We start from the raw sequence: 18,584 nt of genomic DNA, 5'->3' as shown, positions 1-18,584 counted from the left end.
AGGTCAAAACATAAAACTCCATAATTGAGACTAATGTAATGGTAAATAATAATGGTACACCAAACACCACCAATAAGAAGTTATCATAGGTCTTCATTTTCATATATTTTTGGTAAAAGATGAAGAATGGCACTGAGTTAAAGATAAGTAACAGTCCTTAACTGATATTACTCATCAAAATGGGATTAGGGTCCCAATAAAGACCAGACAAAGACTCTAATGGAGATTGTTATATATATATTACAGAAAACCTAAAAAATAAAAATTGATATATATATATATATGTATATAATAATCCATCCGAAACCATATAATAATTTATCTTTGAAAAAGGTGGCACAGAGAGAATGCGTTTTGAAGCGTTTGTTTCTGATATTCTAAAATAAAAGGAAGTGGTGTGAGGCAAGTTATGGTAACCGTTCCTCTGCATTTCCTCTCCACTAACACCACACAAACACAAACCCTTCTTCTCCAAGCTACACAAACTTCCAACCTCACTTCTCTTTTTGACTCCATTCACTTTCTCCCATCTCCTTCAATGCCAACAAATTCTCATCCCCAAAACACCCATTGCTAGAAACAATTCCCCATCTTTTTCACTTTCCCTTCCCAATATAACCCCCCACACCACACTTCCCAACTTCAACCTTCAAACCTAAAATCTCTAACATCAAACACTTCCACTACCACCTCACTCTCTTCTTCACAAACTCTAAATAATCACCCACCCAAATGCTTCAATCAACTAAATTTCACACCTTTTTCATCACCCTCTTCACATTCATCTCCCTCTTCTTTCTCCATGCTTCCACTGCTCAAGCACAGTCTTCCATGGAGCCTGTGCCCACATACATCACCCACCACAGCTGGGAGCCCTCTGTTGCCATCACAGTTGGAGCCATCATCTTTGCTCTTCTTGTGATGGGAATCCTCTCCATCTACCTCCGCCGCTGTACCGAGTCACGGATCATCATCACGACGCAAACCACCACCACAGTTCCCTGCTCCTGCGCGCAGGGGATCAACAAAGAACTCTTGAATACCTTCCCCACTCTCTTCTACTCCAACATCAAGGACCTCAAAAAGGGTGAAGAAACGCTCGAATGTGCTGTGTGCTTGACCGATTTCTCAGACAAAGATGCCCTCAGACTCCTCCCCAAATGCAACCACGTGTTCCACCCTCACTGCATTGATTCCTGGCTCGCTTCCCACGTGACATGCCCTGTTTGCCGCGCGAATCTCAGCCAGGATGCGTGCCAGGTTGCCATAACAGTCCCCACCCTTCATGATGAGGAAGTTTCCGGAAGTGAAGAAACTGTGCCGGAACCAAATCAAAACACAAACACAAACCAGGTTTGTGTCGGAAGTCCTACTCATGACACAACCAAAACAGTGTGTGTAAATGAGGAACAATGTTCATCTCCTGATGTTGTTCCTGAGTTGGAAACAAGCTCAAATTCTGTGAGTGGTGATGGGGTGGTTGTTATTGCTGAGAGGAACCTTTCTAGATCAAATTCCACTGGGCATTCTCTTGTGGGTGTAGAGAGGTACACGTTGAGGTTACCGGAAGACGTGAGGAGGTACATTCTGGTGAATCATGGAAGGAGTGTTCAACGTTCAGCTAGTGCTAAGGGTACGTGTTGGAGTGATAGTGAAGAGAGTTATGGGGGGAAGAGGTTGGAGAAGAGGTGGGTGATTTGCACGCCGCCATTTGTGGCGAGCCATGGCTGAGGAGCTTTGTCGAAAACTTGGTGTGCGTTCGGCGTTGGGCTTCTAGAAAGATCCTTTGGTGAGAGGGAATGAAGCTTTGTGATGTGTTGGTTGCTTCAATAAATGGGTTGCTGTCAATTCTCGCAGAGACTGTGAGAGTTTGCTGTTACAGAGATGAAGCAGAGGACGGAAATGGAAGAAGAGAGAGTTCTCAATGAATGAGTCAACTCGTTATGTGTACTATTTTGGCTTATGAGTCAACTCGTTTTCTTTTCTTTTTTTTTCTTACTTTATTTTTTGGGATGGGAAAGAGAGTGAGATCAGTGGTTCCTTCTTTAGCACATTATTATGTTATTTATTTTATTTTATTCATTTATAATAATATACCTAGTATTGTTAGTCGTAATTATTTTCATATTATCTTGTCTGTGAAATATTTATATAATTTAAGGTCACCTAGTTTTGTCGGACGACGTAAATAGTTGAATCATTTTTTTTTGTTAAAAAGTTGAATCTGATCTTAATTTATTTTATTACCTACGCAACCTGCCGTGTTCTTATTTCTCCCTGTATTTTCGAACTTGTTTCATAATAGAAATAATTTGATATTTTTTTAGGTGTGTAAATATTGAACACGTAATCCGGTTACGTTATATGTTTTGCATCAATAGAAGATATTAAAATTAGGAGTTTCTTAATGTTATATAAACATAGGACAACCCTCATTTTACGGGGTTTTAAGAAATTTATTTTTATAATTTTAATCTTTTTAATTTATTGCTTTTACTTTTCTTTTTTAATTAATTTTTAAATTATTTTCAAAACTTTGAATACTCAAAAACAACTTTATAATTTATTTATTCAAAGATTTTTATTACTCTGAATTTCAATTCAAATATAATTTGTATATTTAAAAAATATTTATTATAAATTTCAACTGTATGAAATAAAGTACTGTACAATTCAGATAGTAATACTGGTTTCTTTAGAATTAAGGAGCCAACTGACCAGAATTTAATTAATCTCGCGATTTCCAACTCAAAGGGCAACCACTTTTCCTTTAAATTGACTCTTTTTTACCTTATGATAAGAATAAAATCTTAAAGGAAAATATTGTGAGAATGCTTTTAAAACCACCAGCTAAGTATGTAGTATAACCTTTACATATTATTGAATTAGCATACAACAAACTTAAAATTTAATAGATGAGCCTTTATTTATGAATGGCAAATTTGATTAAATGATAAATACACTTCAAATATAATAATATCACTTTAACGGTTCTCGTGATTATTTGATAAACAAATATGGCCACCTTCCACCATTAAGTTCTCACCAAGACCAATAACTAAATTTCAAAACCATTTAAATGCAAAATATCTTGGTGTCTTTCATTATGAGAGAGAAACGACGCAAATTGAATTGCTCACTAACAGGGTTTGTAAGTGGCACATGAGTTTTGATTGGTTTTACTTTTTGAATCGTATCAAAGTGACTTAATGATGCTCAAAAGATAAATTACAAACAAAAAAATCTTAAAGCAGTTGATCGCATGATCTAAAAGCTAAAAAGAGTATTGGTTTTTATATTAAATTCTCCCAAAGATATGCTTCACCCTTATACTAAAGATGTCCGTGGCAAAAACAAGTTTTCTGCTGCATATACTTATTAGCTAAAGAACACAGTCCTACAAAAGAGGGAGGAGCACACAAAAAGAAGTATAGTATTATGTGAAAACCTATATGCGCATTACCCAACTAGTTTTCTGTTTCGTGGGAAAGACAAATTCAGATAAGGTTTAGTTTAATTAATGTCATTTGCATATTCACACGAAAACACAAATAAAGATAATGACGCATCAAACTCCTCGTAATGATAGATCACAATCACTTCTGCCATTATTGGCACTCTATATAACATGTGGTTGCTATGATTACAAATATGGGTAAGACTTTGGCTGAATTTGGGTTGCAGCGTATGAAAAGGGGATGACAAGTGTGCCTCCAATTTCTTCAGTTTTCTGGTCCAACATGGTTTCAACAAATGACAGTGACAATGAGTCTTAGGCAGCTTGATTTAAGGGGAAGAGCCTAACATGATAGGCTTTTGTCTTTCCCTCGATGCCATCTGTGGCTCTTGAAAAGAAAGAAAAGAAGGAAGGATAACAATTAGCATTTAGACACCAATTCCACAAAATAAACGATGCAGGGAAAATGGAAGAGACAAGAGAAATACCAAACACATAAGTGACGTGTCCTTAACTATTGTTTGTTAGTTAGCATCATAGAATCAATATGTAACAATTTAATGTCCTATATTATCTTTTCAATTGTACAACAGACTCTAAACAAAGGCAAGCATTAGTTGATAACACGATCTGCAAACTACGTGTATGGAACACTAGATATGCAAATTTGGCGTATTTTTAAGGTACTTTGATTGCCAATTTCACTCTATTATTCACGATACGCACACCATTAACGAGGTAATTTATTTTAATGACGAATCTAAAGTAATGGTAAAGTTGTATTCCGGTAACCAATTAATCATGGACTCGAATCTAAAAATAGCTTTTTACATGTGAAAGGGAAGGCTGTGTTCTATTATCCTCTCCTATACATTTGCGAAGCTATTAGCCTCTGATACCCTAGCATGTTAGTCATGAAGATTATTTTAGTCATCTAGTTAGGCCAAAATGGAAACTGCCGCAGGTTTTCGCCCTTTTAGAATTGAAATGACAGCTTTAACCAGTCCTCCATCCATGTGGCCGAATGAGGTTGCATTTGTATATCATCCGCAAACCCCCATCTTCGTCTTGCTTGTAATTACAGCAACTAATTGTGGCATGTTCCCATGTATGTTCTAATTGTAAAATGATTATCTTAGCATAGTAATAAAACTGATTCTTTTTCAGACTTGGACAGATAATCAAAGAGAGTAACTAATGAAACTCGTAAGAAATGTCAAAAACAGCTATAACTTTACTCCAAGAATCTGTTAATTTCTTCTTTCTCTTCCTTGGTGTGAGTTGTAAGCTATTGCGTACGGGGACAACCTTTTGGATTGTACAGTTTTTTAATTAAGTATTGTTAACGTTCTAAATTTAGATAAATAGTTGTAAAAAGGTAAAATAAACTAAAATCTTATCGTGATGGAAGGTTTGGACATTTGAAATGAGCATCTTAGTACCAGTAAGATAACATGTGCATTAGGATTGTTGCTTTTTGTAGTTAATTAAAAAAGATGTGATCTTTTAGGATGAACTTCAGGGATTTATATGCACCATGCCCCCACACACTATGCTTTTTATTATAAATTGATTATTGGGTTACTTGAGGACAAGACTGGAAAAAGCATCTAAATTAAAGATGAGAAGGACATATACTAGTAAACAAGCACGTAAAGAGAAATTTGGAGAGTTTCTCAAAATTGGAATTGCTTGATTGAAGTGGAGAGAAAACCACTACCGATACAAAGATTGCAAAAACTTTTTACGCGTAGGAGTGATCATCTTGATTCAAGAAATAAGAAAAGATGATAAGAAAGGGTGACGTGTGCAAATAGATAGAGTAAGAATAATTAAAGGGTTTTTCTTGCAATGCGAAAGGCAGTGACCCTTGTGGTTGCAACATAAGCTGTCCAGCAGAACCATGTGAGACCCACAGTAAGATAGACTCAGATGCAATAACAGAATCTTTTCCATGGACATAAGTACACAGGGAAAGAGCGTCTGAAGGGAAGAATTCCTATTCCAACTACACTGGTCTACATCATATCTTGCTTAATTCAATTGAAACTCCCCAGTGTTGACGTTCTAGGAACATCAACACTAAAACAACAATACAAAACTAGTCTATCATGAGTTTACTTTTGGGAAAATATTTCTTGGGCAGTTACTAATAATCTACGAAAGATGTAAAAAAGAAAAATAATAGATACACCTGACATGATAAAAACAAAAAATGAAGAATATTGAGAGAATATTTGAAATACGTAAGTGTTGAAATATCCTTACGTTTGCCTTTGATCAACGGTAAAAGTTTATACAGTACCGTTCAATCATTGGTTGATACACCATTAAAAAAAGTTTAACTTTTTAAATGTATAAGCTATAGTTTTATGAATGATGTGACAACAAATGATTAGGGAATAATATTTTACACTGTTAGTGAAGTAAAATGAAATGCTTTACCAGTGAAAATGGAAAGTTTATCTTTGGTAGGAACATAAGTTGGTTCTAGTCTTAGACTTATAGACGATAGGGAAGAAGTGACCACTAATCCTATGACAAAGTGGGTTGTTTTTCAAATTCACAATTTTGTAATTCATACTAATAAAAATAAAACTTAGTGGGAATATACTTGTTTGTTATTGTTATTAATATACATGTTATTTGTCAAGCACATAAAAATATCTCTTACTCCGCAGTTAATAGTCCTTCTACTTTTTGTAGCCAAATATTTTTTAATAAATAACTAAACCATCAAATTCTTATATTTCAATTGCACCAACTATTATTTTAAGAAAAAACAAACTCCGGAATAGTCTCACTTCACGTCTTTTTTATCTCTCTTTTCTCAAAAGTGGTAAAAGTAGGAAGAGGGACCAAGAATTTATGTATACGAACAACTTTTCCCCCTAAACCCTAAACCAAAGGAAGAAATTCTGAAGTCCACCGATATAAAATAGCACTCATAGTACTAGGAACATGTACTGCTACAATCATATGAGGATTAGCACTAAACATAAATAAATGTGATCGAGGATTAAAGTGAGAGATTATAATAATCGACGTCACACACGTTGACACCTAAATGTTCCTAAGAATCTCTACCAATGAAGACACCAAAAGTTTGGAAATGTTGAGACACTTTTTCAAGGGTCATATGTTGCTTCACAACTGTCCTCTACAAAACGAAAAATATATTCCAAAGAGGGTTTAATGGAACGAAAGGAAAAAGAAATCTTACTAGAAATGAGAGCCTTTGGTCTGTTCTTGAACAGAATCTTATGTCTAATGACTCCAACAACTTGCAGCTCCACCTTACACCCACTTTCTCCATCAGGATGCTTTACTTTCTTGAGCACCACCAATGGCTTCTTCAAGGGAACCTTTGACCCTGTCAGTTCGTGGTATCCAACAGTGAAGGTATACACTTCCTGAACAACAAAAGTCATCAATAAAAAAATTAGTTTACAATTAACTAACAAAAACTTGAAATGCTTTTGTTGGTAATCATTGATTTAGAACCCAACTTGGGTCAACCAGTGCAGTCCATGGTTTAACTGAAACCACTATTTTTCTGTGGACAATCATTTTTTAATTACTATAAAATATAATTGCATTCATTATGTCCATACATTTTCTCTATTTAAGATGACAAATCTTCAATTTAGACCCTACTCTATTTAGACAGTATTATTTATCTTCCTTTTACCTACTTCTCATACTACATTTCTAAAAAGCTAGAAAAAGCTTCTCTCAATTATATTAAACTATTACACGTTTATCATTATATATTCCTATATTTAATATTGTTAGTGCATATTCACTTCAATTTAAAAATAATCATATTATAATTCAATTCATCATTACAAATTAAAATTATAGTTTATATATTCAAAATATCTATCTGACATACACTTTAGTAATAATATAACTTTTATATTTCAAAACATATAATTAATTTACATTTTAATTATAAAAAATAAATATTTGTCATGTAAGACACGACTAAAATAATAAAAGTAAAATCCTAAAACAAGATATCACTTTTAAACGAACAGTTATTTGAACCCTAAAAGGTAAAACGAACAAAAAACACTTAACAAACATTATGTAAAGAATTAGAAAAAAAGCTATGTAAAAAAAATCTGTCTATTTAAATAGTTATATTTTAGTTGAATATTCACATTTTATTGAACTATTTTCCCGCTTCGCTGATGTTAAAAATTACACTATTGTTATATTATAATCATACACACGAAAGGTTTACTTATATTTCAACATTAAAACTTGATGTGAATCTGGTTTCGGTCACTAAAATTTAAGAAATTAAAATTATTTTCTTAAACGTAAAGGATCAAAACAGAATTCAAAATTATAATTAAACCTAGAAAGCTACAAAGTCTGATTTCAAAGTAACTGCACACATCTATTTCTTCCTATTTAATTTACATCATCTCTCCCGTTCTTCTATTCTTTTTTTTTTAATGTAGGGATTCCCCTAGAAACAATGAGTCCAATCGCTACACTTCGGCAAATCTTCTGACAAAATCTCATCAATAATATTCTTATAATACAACTTAACAGAACCCTAAAATTGGAAATAAGCGTTTTAAACAGTGATTTGAGAAGAGTCTATGGTATAAGCAGGTAGCGAGGGTGATTCTAGGTGTAGTATGAGTGACATTTGTCGATAAACCGGTGGTCAAAATGCGATTTGCAATGAGAAACGGAATTGAAATGATGATGGAATTAAAGAGAGAATATGAAGAGACGAAAAAAGAAGGGTGAGAGAAGGGAACCTGAGAAGAAGGACGACAGAGAGTACCGATGTGGAGATTTGGGAGGGAATCGTGGAATCCTGGCTGAGGCTCCACCACTCCTTGAAGCTCCACAATGCCCCATTCCTCGCAGCTTCCTTCTCCGCAGTTGCACCTTACGCGAATCTCCATCTTTTTCCCCTTTTCTCTCTACACAGACTCAGTTGGGGATTGGGAATTTTAGAGCGATGTGATGTGGGAGGTGCTAGCGCGGCAAAATCGCTTTATTTTCCCGCCAATTTGCTGCCAAAATTAAGAGATGGGAAATTGTAATAATAGCATTAAACATGAATGGGAAGAGTTTTTTTTTTAACTAATTATTTAAGATTGAGTTAAACAAGTTTTTGATAATTTCAAATTCTATTTATTTATGTTAAATTTTGTATCCCCATATTTTTTAAAACTTAATTGGCAAACAATTTAGTTAGGGAAACAACTTATTATTTTTTAATTATGTGGGTTCAATATGTAATTACCATAATTATATAGATATGTTCATCCGTGATATTATATCATCTCGTTAATTTAAAAATGATAAAATAATTATTAGATCATGTAACATTTTATTTAATAGTTTTTACGTTACTAAACAAAATATTATATCATGATGAAGCAAAACAGATAGTAGAAATAGATGAATATAAAATATTAATACAGTCATCCAAAATAATTATAGAAATACCAACTATTAACAGCCTATGCTAGTAAAGAGGTAATAGAGTTCCAAGTCTTAACAAAACATGGAACAGAGCCTGCTGACGGACATCTTAAACCACTGACTCAACTCCAATCCAGGAGGGGAGTGTCTTCACCTGCTCACACCAACTAATAGATGATCATTGCAAAAGAGAAATCACATAAAGAGAAACAAATACAAACAAGAAGGGTAAGTTAACTTAATTAAAAGAATCATGCAGCTCATTTATAAATATCATACAATTTTTCTCATTTTTACTAGAATTCACTGAAACTACCACAACACAACACAGATATATGACTCTAGACTCAATATCCGGATTATGTAAGCGACATTGGACCTCTTGGTGGCATGCACCTGTGGTGATCCTCGAACTCTGCAGAGTTTGGCCTTAAGGGATTATCACCCAACCACTCATAGGGTAAGTCCCCTTCTCGTCTAAGACTTGATCAAGTCCAAAGACTAGGACTTTATGTTACTCCTCATGACATAATACATTATGTTCTATCTGAGCGTGAATGATTATTGGAGTTTCAGGATACCTCCGATAATGAGTCCTTATGTCCTTACATACACTAAAACATGTCCCTTAGAATCTCCCTTGAAATCACAGTTCAACCACATCTCCTCATAATCCAAATTCATGCAATTTCACCACACATGTTGCCAGCCACAACAATCCAAGCGTATCATAAACTAATTTCACATTTTAACATTCAAACATAGCTTCATCCATCAAAACAGGAAAATAAACACTCAGCTGTAGTGGTTCTCGCTCAAGCTAGAAGATCTCGCCCAGGCGAAAGGGCTCTCTCGCTTAGGCAGATCATCCTCGCCTGAGCGAGACTCGAAACAGAAAGCAACCCAAAAATCTAGGCGAATTCTCACTTAGGCTAAGCTGTCTCGCTTATGCGAGATTACCTCTCGCTCAAGCGAAACGTGCTCGTTTAAGCGACAATTCACGCAGTGACAATGGGTGAGTTTCTGGTGTTTTCGCTCAGGCAAGAGCTGTTCGCTTAGGCGATAACACCAGATTCCCAATCTGTTCTCACATGCAGAAGCCCAGAAATTTTGCACAATTCACTCACACACCCAAATACACAGTTCAAGCACCCATACAACACCCAATCATGCAATTCAAAGTCATAAAAAATGATTTCTATACGAAATTTAAGAAAATGGTTAGCTTCCCTTACCTATAACAATCACCAACTAGCAATGAGACACTCCTCACAGAAGGGTACCACAACATGACCTAAGGAACTGGAATGCATAAACATAGGGTGAGAATGAGACTTTGATTCGATTTAGAAGAAGGAGGAGGTTCCAGAATTCGAAATTTAAAGAGAATTGGGGAAGCCAAAATTGACTTACGTGGATGGAAAGGAGACTCAGCGAGAGAGGTTTTGTACTTATCTCAGGTTTGCTTGCTGCAACAGGAAGAAAGGAATGGATGTACAACAATTTTAACTTACCCAGATGACTATATAGAATGAATGGATTTAACATTAGTTTATAGAGTTTAAGTTTTTATGTGTATCGGGAGTATTTAAAATTAGTAATATGCTTATATTTAATAAGACGTGTTTAATATAAGTATTTTAAAATATGTTTATTTGTTATGTGTTATCTTTATTTCGGATTTTGATTAATTGATTTTTGAAATAAACCCATATTATCACAAAAATTAGAAGTAAACCAATATTAAAGCATTGAATGCATATATTTTTGAAGACTCACGCTTGCAAGGAGTTTTTGAGTGGATTGTACGATAACATGTTTTCTAACATGCTTAGTTATTACTGATAAGTAATTTCAATCATAATATATTTTGATTATGTTGCAAGATTCCCTCTCTAAGCAAAGCTCCTAGGGTGCTTTTACATCTTATGGTTGTTAGGACAAATTAGTTGTTGCACTTAGTGGATATATTCAGCTGTATATAATTAATCGATCATAATACATAATTTATACTTGAAATAATAATTATTTTTAATCAATGAGACATCGTTGGATTACTTGTAGTATCTCTAATCATATTGTTGTGTAGTTTTACTCAAAATAAAATTTCTTACATAATGAATTGGTAATGAACATCATATATATATATATATATATATATATATATGATTAATTAGGCTTATATTATTGTCCTTACCAAAAAAAATTGTTGTTATTAGTGTCCACTTAACACTTAAGATATAGCATTTTGGAATAGTAGACTAAGTGCAAAATTATAAAAGGTGACATGAGTGGATCTCAAAATTATAAAAAGTGTTTTAATTATGTTTATATTAAATTATAGTGCAATATGCATATTCAAAGTACAAATGTGACTATTCTTCCCTACACATTCACCTCCTTCACATTATGAATCTCACAAAACTCATCTCAAATCGTTTCACCTAAAAAAACACCATGCTCTACAATCACATTCCACGATAAAAAAAATACAATGCTCTACAATCACCTTCCACGACAGTCACGTGAAAGGATATAATGATAAAATATAAACAAATCCTCACAAATCTTCTTAATTTGGTGAGATGAGATTATCAGAGTATCCATAAATACATTATTTCACTCTCGCGCAAATTAGCACACAAAAATATGATTCACACTCGCAAATTCATCTCATCAAATTCATACATAATCCATCTACTCAGACAAACACTGCCAATATTGATAGAAAGAAAAAAAAAGTCAATAATTCAAATACATGCCTCTGAAATGCATAAAAAATTCAAAATTGAGTACCATCACAATAACAATTTTAGCCAAAATCATCATCATTTGTTACATATACGATGACCGTAGCCTATAGAATCGTCATCATAGGATGATCACGCTTGCAAACACCATTAAGGCCATGTTCTTTTAAACAAATTTACTGTTTGAAAGAAATAACATGCGCGAATTTAAAGGTTTTTTCCTGTTCTTTTTAATTGATTTGCGGGTGAGGGAAGAAGTGGAAATGCAGAATTCATTCCTTTTTGCATCTTCCCTCATGCAAAGAGATCAGCCGGTGAAAATTGTGCTTTTATAGAAAACACCTCGATTTAAAAGATCAAAAATGTTTTCAAATTAAATATTAATTATGTCATAAGAAAATAAAAAAAAAATAACTTTCTTTTTCCACGATAACCATTAATATCTAAATATTTAATTTTTCTTTTCAAAAAATAAAGGGACTATTTTAAAAAATATTTTTTTTTCAAAAATAATGAATAATAATGTTAGAAAAATTAACTCATCTAAAATTCATTTCATATTTTTAACAACAAGGGCAATTCAGTCAATTTTATTTTTTATCTATTAAATTTTTATTTTTATCTATCACTTCAATCAAATCACTCATAAACTTCACTCCCTAAACCACTCAAAATCACCTCCAAATCTCTTTAAAAAAAACAACACCAATTTCACTCCCTAATTCTTTCAATCTATTCCTTTCCCTCTCTCCTAAATCAATTTATCCAAAAGAACACACTGTGTTCTTTTGAGAGGAATGATTTGAGGGGATTTGAGAATGAAGTTTATATTGTTGTTTTTAAGGGATTTGAAGGTGATAATATAATGGATTTGCGAGTAAATTTTGTGAAAATTTGAGAAAGATTTGACTAATGTGATTAATAAAAAATAAAATGTAATTGATGAAAAAGTTGATTACCAAATTGTTCTTGGTGTTAAAAATAATTTAAAATGATAATTAGGTAAGTTGTAATTATTTTTTCAATTTTTTTATGATGAATAAAATTATTAATGATATTTATTACGTTAAAAAATAAATATTATAATATATTTAATTTTAAAAATTAAATATTTTAATTTTCAATATTAAAGCCAAGATTTTGGAATCAAATACAAGAATATTGGAACTAGTTAAATGAACCAAGATAACTTATGATTTTGGAATCGAATACAATTGAAACCAGGTAAATGAGATAAAACTTTTGAAGTTGGAATCAAATCCAACTACAATGTATCTGGTTCCTCTACTTCTTCCATAACACACTTGTAGTTCCACTTTGTCACTGTTGTTATCTTCGTGAATGACCATTAACAATGGTGGAAAGCTAAGGAAGTGTTATGGAACATCAAAAATCAAATGAAAGTAGAGTGATAGGACACATAAAAAAATAAGAACAACCATATGGTCTCACCACGAGCATACACACCTCGAGACATGAAAGTAGTGAGAGCAACAAATATGTTGTATTTTATAATATAATAACAAAGGACATATTGGTAAAATAGTAAATGTTTATCTTAAATCTCTTTAAAATAAGGTATAATTAGTCGCAACGTACCCGGTTTCGTCCCAATGTGTCTAAATGGTACCCGCTTTTAACTTTGCACCTACTTAGTACCCAAATTAGTTAATTTGCATCAATGTGGTCCCTTTTCGTTGACCCGTTAAATAAGATAGTGTCTGACTGTGTTGACCAGTTAAGTGAGAAAATCAGTTATTACGTGGCACGAGAGTGGTGTGTGATGTGGAAGAGTGCTGCGTAATAGGAAATTGAAAAGAAAAAGGGGACGAATTGGAACGTTGTGTGAGATAGAAGAGGGGTTTCGTGAAGTTAGGGTTTAGTAAATTTTAGCCATTTCGTGCGTTGTGGACAAAATTGAAGGTGTAATTGACTTCAAATTGGCAGCTATTTGGGATTGCAGGTGCGCAAACCACTTTTTTTTGTCGTTGATTGCATTATTTGTTTCTGGGATGGTGGGGTTTAGGGTTAGTGGTTGAATGTTGTGCGTGGATTAATTTAATGGTGTTATGCGGTGTTGTTGTAATTTTTTTATGATTTTGTTGACGGTGGTGGTCCTTTTTTTCTGATTTCGTTGACGATGGTGGTCCATGAAGTGTGTTTTTGTGCACGAAAAGTGGTCGCCCGTTAGTTATGCTTTTTTTCTATTTTGATGCTTTAGTCGGTGTGATAGTGGTATGAAAATGTAATATGTGTTTCTTTGTTTGGGTAAAATGGTATTTCACAAGGTACTATAGATATATTATTGTTGGTATGGACGACCATTTCGGAGTTGTGTTTCATCATGGTGGGAGGTTTGAGAGTAATGGGTCACAACAATATGTTGGACAATTTAGTATTTTGGCATGTGACCCAGTTAGATGGAGCTATTTCGAGATTTTGGGTATTCTAAAGGAGATGGGTTATGCAAATGTGAAGGAGATGTGGTATGCAGTGGGTGGAGGATCTGTTTGGAGGGTAGATTAGAGTTGTTGTTTGATGACTGAGGGGCATGTCATATGATGAATATTGCCACTCTTAATGGTCAGGTACACTTGTATGTGGTTCACAAAGTGGATGAAGCTGAGGTAGTGAATCTGTTAGAATATCATCCTACTGTGGAAGAGGGTGATGTTCAGGGTGATTCTGGGGGTAATCCTGAGGGTGATGTGAGGGAGGGTGTACATGTTCAAAATGAGGATGATGGAGGTGAGGTTGATGATGGTGTACAAGTTCAAAATGTGGATGATGGAGGTGAGTTTGATGGGGGTGTACAGGTTCAAAATGAGGATGATAAAGGTAAGGTTCATGGGGCTGTACAGAACACAAATGAGGAACATGGAGGTCAGGTTGATGGGGGTGTACAAGTTCGAAATGAGGATGATGGAGGTGAGGTTGATAGGGCTGTAGAAATTGAAATTGAGGAACATGGAGGTGAGGTTGATGAGGGTGTACAAAATGAAGAAGAAAAAGATGGAGGTGAGGTTGATGAGGGTGTGCAAGTTAAAATTGAGGAAGATGGATGTGGGGTTCATGATGGTGTAGAAGTTGAAAATGTGGGTGATGGAAGTCAGATTCATGTTGAAAATGTGAATGAAGATGATGTAGATAAGGATGATGTAAGTAGTTGTAGTGATTCCATAGGGGATAGTTTTATTGAAGAGGATTTACTTGATGTCAATATCCATACTTATGAAGATGAAGATGACTCTTGGGATGGTGATGGTCGTGGTTCAGTTGATTTTGGTGGAGTTAGTGGTCATAATAATCATGCAGCTGATAGGGGTTTATCTGACACTGACTAGGCATCTGAAAGTTTGAATAGTGTTGAGTACAATGATTGTTCTGGAGATGATAGAGATAGTTATGAAAACTTTGGGATATTTTCAATGCCCAAAAGTATGGAAGGCTACAACTGGGAGGTGGGGACATACTTCACAGAAAAAGAGGAGTTTGTAGAAGCCATAAGAACTTATGGTATGCACAATGGGAGGAAATTAAAGATTTTTAGAAATGACAAACGAAGGATTTGTGTCAAGTGTCTAGGGGCAAAAGGAACATGTAAGTGGTATGCTTATTGTGCATACAAGGTTGCTCAAAGTACTTGGCAGCTAAGAAGAATTACAAATGAACATAGTTGCAGTAAGGAATTTAATATCCAGATGATAACATCTAAATGGTTAAGTCAGAGGTTAGAAAAAAACATAAGATATAATCCTGATATTAAACTTACTAATATTCGAAACAGAGTTGGAAAAAATGGAATATTGGAATCTCCAGGTCAACTGCCCATAGAGCAAAAAAAATGGCATACAAGAACGTGGAAGGGTCATTTAGGGAAGAATATAAAATTGTTTATGACTATGCCCAAGAACTTTTAAGGTCTAATCCTGGATCTACTGTGAAATTCAGTGTAGATGATAATGAAGGACAAAAACTTTCAAAAGACTGTATGTGTGTTTAAAGGCTTCTAAGGACAACTTTGTTAGTTGTAGGCCTATCATTGGGTTAGACGGATGTTTCCTAAAAGGCAAATATGGTGGAGAATTATTATCAGTTGTGGCAAAAGATGGTAATGACCAAATGATTCCTTTGGCGTATTGTGTTGTTGAAGTCGAGAATAAAGAAATGTGGAGTTGGTTTTTAGTGCTCTTGGTGGATGACCTTGGTGGGCAATGGCGGAACTTGCTCAATATTTATGGGGGTGCCAAAATACACTTAAAATTTATATATTTAATTATGGATCCATAAGATTATTGAACTCAATAATAATTGAATCAATACTAAAATTTTTAGTTATATTTTGTTTTTAATATAAATAATCATATCGTCAGCAAAAAAATTCATCTTCTGTTTTATTTTGCAATCTTATTTTGATAATTTTCACTGTAGAAAATTATCTTTCTGATATAGTTGTAGAAACAAGAAGAGTTAAAATAAGACGAGACGGATTAAAAAATCAATCAAGTAGATGTAATTGACTTCCTATTTTTGTCAAAGATTGATTTGTCTATTTTCTTCCTCACGGTAGCTTTCATTTTATCACTTTTAAATAATTAATTTATTCTTTTATTTCTTCATCAATATACTTATGTTTTAAAAAAAATACTAAAAGATAATTTATCATAATCTAAATAAAAATTGTGATACGTAATTAATAAAAGAAAAATATATGATAATCAAGTCACAATTAAAAACCGGTTATTAAAAAACACTTAGTGCATTGCTTTTTCTTCTATATTTATAAAAATGAATATACCAAATGCTCGTAAGAAAAAAAATAATATTAATTATTAAACTAATATTTCACTATCAATTGAGAAAAAAAGAATTACTTTTTTCTTCATTAATAGAATAAAGCATACAAAAATGAGAGCACAAAATAATGAATTTGTGTTCAAGTTTCTTTTTTTTCTTCATAAACAAAAGAAAACAAAACAAATAAAAGTCTAAAGTGGGTACAATATGTGAGAAACTCAAAAAACAGTGAGAGAAAAAAGAAAAAATATCTTAATAAATTTCTTTATTTTTTATTAAATTTAATTTTATGCTTTATTATTTATTAACATTAAATGTTATATTTTATAAAATAAATAAAAAAATACCTATTTTAATTTTTATCAATTCTCAAAATATACTTTTATTATTTAAAAAATTCCAAAGAATCAAATTTCTTATACATAATTAAAAAAATAAAAAATAAAACAATTTTCATATAACATTAAAAAAATTTCAAAAAAAGTTTGGGGGGGCCACAGCTCCCCCCTGTCCCTTCATTGGTCCGCCAATGTTGGTGGGGTTGAAGTTTGCAAGGGAATAACCTTCATGTCTGATCAACAAAAAGTAAGCATTTCTAGAACCATTACTATTAATGTCTTAAACTATATTTTCTACAAGCTTTCATAATTTATTTTTTAATTTATACAGGGACTACTCCCAACACTACAAGAATTAATACCTAATGTTGAACAAAGGTTCTGTGTAAGACACATATATGCACATTTCTGCAAGAAATTTTCTGGGAAAAACCTTAAAAGACTCTTATGGAAGGTAGCTGCAGCCACTACACTCAAGCATGGGAGGCCACAATGAGAGACATGAAAAAGTTGAATGAAGATGCCTTTAAACATCTTATTGCCATTCCTCCAAGGCAAGTTATTCATAATTTTCTGATTGAACAATATTAAGTTTTATGTATTGACTTTGTTTTGGTGTGATAGATTTTGGTCTAGGTCCACGTTCACAGGGCAGGCAATATGTGACACACTTGTCAATAATATGAGCGAGGCATTTAACAATACAATCATCAATGCAAGAAGTAAGCCAATCATCAGCATGATGAAAGAGTTGAATGAAGATGCCTTTAAATATTTGATTGCCATTCCTCCAAGGCAAGTTATTCATACTTTTCTGATTGAACAATATTAAGTTTTATTTATTGACTTTGTTTTGGTGTGATAGATTTTGGTCTAGGTCCAGGTTCACAGGGCAGGCAGTATGTGACACACTTGTCAACAATATGAGCGATGCATTTAACAGGACAATCATCAATGCAAGAAGTAAGCCAATCATCAACATGATTGAAGACATTAGAATTTATCTTATGAAGAGATGGGCAAAAAATATAGTCAACATAAAAAAGGTTGAAGGTTCCCTCTGCCCCAAAATCAAAAACAGTTTGGATAATGAATTAGAGAAGACAAAATATTGGATACCTTGGTTAGTTCTGTTTCCATAAAATATCATCTTATTTAATGTGTATATTTCATATTTTAATTGTTATATGTTCTTTTGGTAGTTGGGCTGGAGAAAAATTGTTTAAGGTTAACCATGTGTCCATGGCTGGAGATAAGTTCGTGGTGAACCTAGACAAATTGGAGTGTACATGTAGAAAATGGACAATCACAGGAATTCCCTGCTGCCACTCACTCACTGCTATGAGGTTCCTCAATATTAATGTAGAACAACATATACCTCACTAGTTTTTGACATCAACGTATGAAGAAACATATATTCCACTGATATATCCAGTCAATGGACCTAATGTTTGGGAGATGAATTCAAATATTGATGTCTTGCCACCACCAAAGAGGATATTGCCAGGGAGACCTAAAAAAAGAGAAGACTTGAGAGTTGGGAGTTGCGCAAAGATTCTACACAATTGAGACAAGGTGGGACTAGAAAGAAGTGCAAGATATGCAGACAAATATTTCATAGAAGAAATGGTTGTCCACAAGCCCTAAAGGAGCCACCAACTAATCCACAAACTCAGCCACCAACTGGGAGCAGTCAACAAACTCAACCACCAACACATGGTCCTGGAACAGAACAATCAATTCACACACCAACTAAGGCAACAATTGATACTCCAATTCATTCCC

General features: G+C 33.6%; 3 protein-coding genes across 3 annotated transcripts; 2 read left to right on the top strand and 1 right to left on the bottom strand.

Annotated features, from left to right (window-relative positions):
• Positions 1-364: 364 nt before the first annotated feature.
• Positions 365-2,116, top strand: LOC114182565 (E3 ubiquitin-protein ligase ATL6-like). Its single transcript, XM_028069452.2, has one exon. The coding sequence runs from the start codon at positions 733-735 to the stop codon at positions 1,729-1,731; it is 999 nt and encodes a 332-aa protein (XP_027925253.1). The 5' UTR covers positions 365-732; the 3' UTR covers positions 1,732-2,116.
• Positions 2,117-3,496: 1,380 nt separating this feature from the next.
• Positions 3,497-8,477, bottom strand: LOC114181492 (chromosome transmission fidelity-like protein). Its single transcript, XM_028067961.2, has 3 exons — positions 8,239-8,477; positions 6,681-6,870; positions 3,497-3,845 (listed from the first exon to the last, which is right to left on the bottom strand). Exons 1-3 carry the CDS (start codon positions 8,386-8,388, stop codon positions 3,787-3,789), a joined length of 399 nt encoding a protein of 132 aa, XP_027923762.1. The 5' UTR covers positions 8,389-8,477; the 3' UTR covers positions 3,497-3,786.
• Positions 8,478-15,104: 6,627 nt separating this feature from the next.
• On the top strand, positions 15,105-18,185 carry LOC146887279 (uncharacterized). Its single transcript, XM_085672084.1, has 6 exons — positions 15,105-15,293; positions 15,452-15,653; positions 17,254-17,353; positions 17,424-17,594; positions 17,665-17,922; positions 18,002-18,185. Exons 1-6 carry the CDS (start codon positions 15,105-15,107, stop codon positions 18,183-18,185), a joined length of 1,104 nt encoding a protein of 367 aa, XP_085528210.1.
• Positions 18,186-18,584: the final 399 nt, after the last annotated feature.

This window comes from Vigna unguiculata, chromosome 4 (genome assembly GCF_037176805.1).
Source record: "Vigna unguiculata cultivar grain cowpea cultivar isolate G323 ecotype 2 chromosome 4, ASM3717680v1, whole genome shotgun sequence".
In the NCBI taxonomy this organism is placed as follows: domain Eukaryota; kingdom Viridiplantae; phylum Streptophyta; class Magnoliopsida; order Fabales; family Fabaceae; genus Vigna; species Vigna unguiculata.
This window is presented reverse-complemented; position numbering and strand designations above follow the sequence as displayed.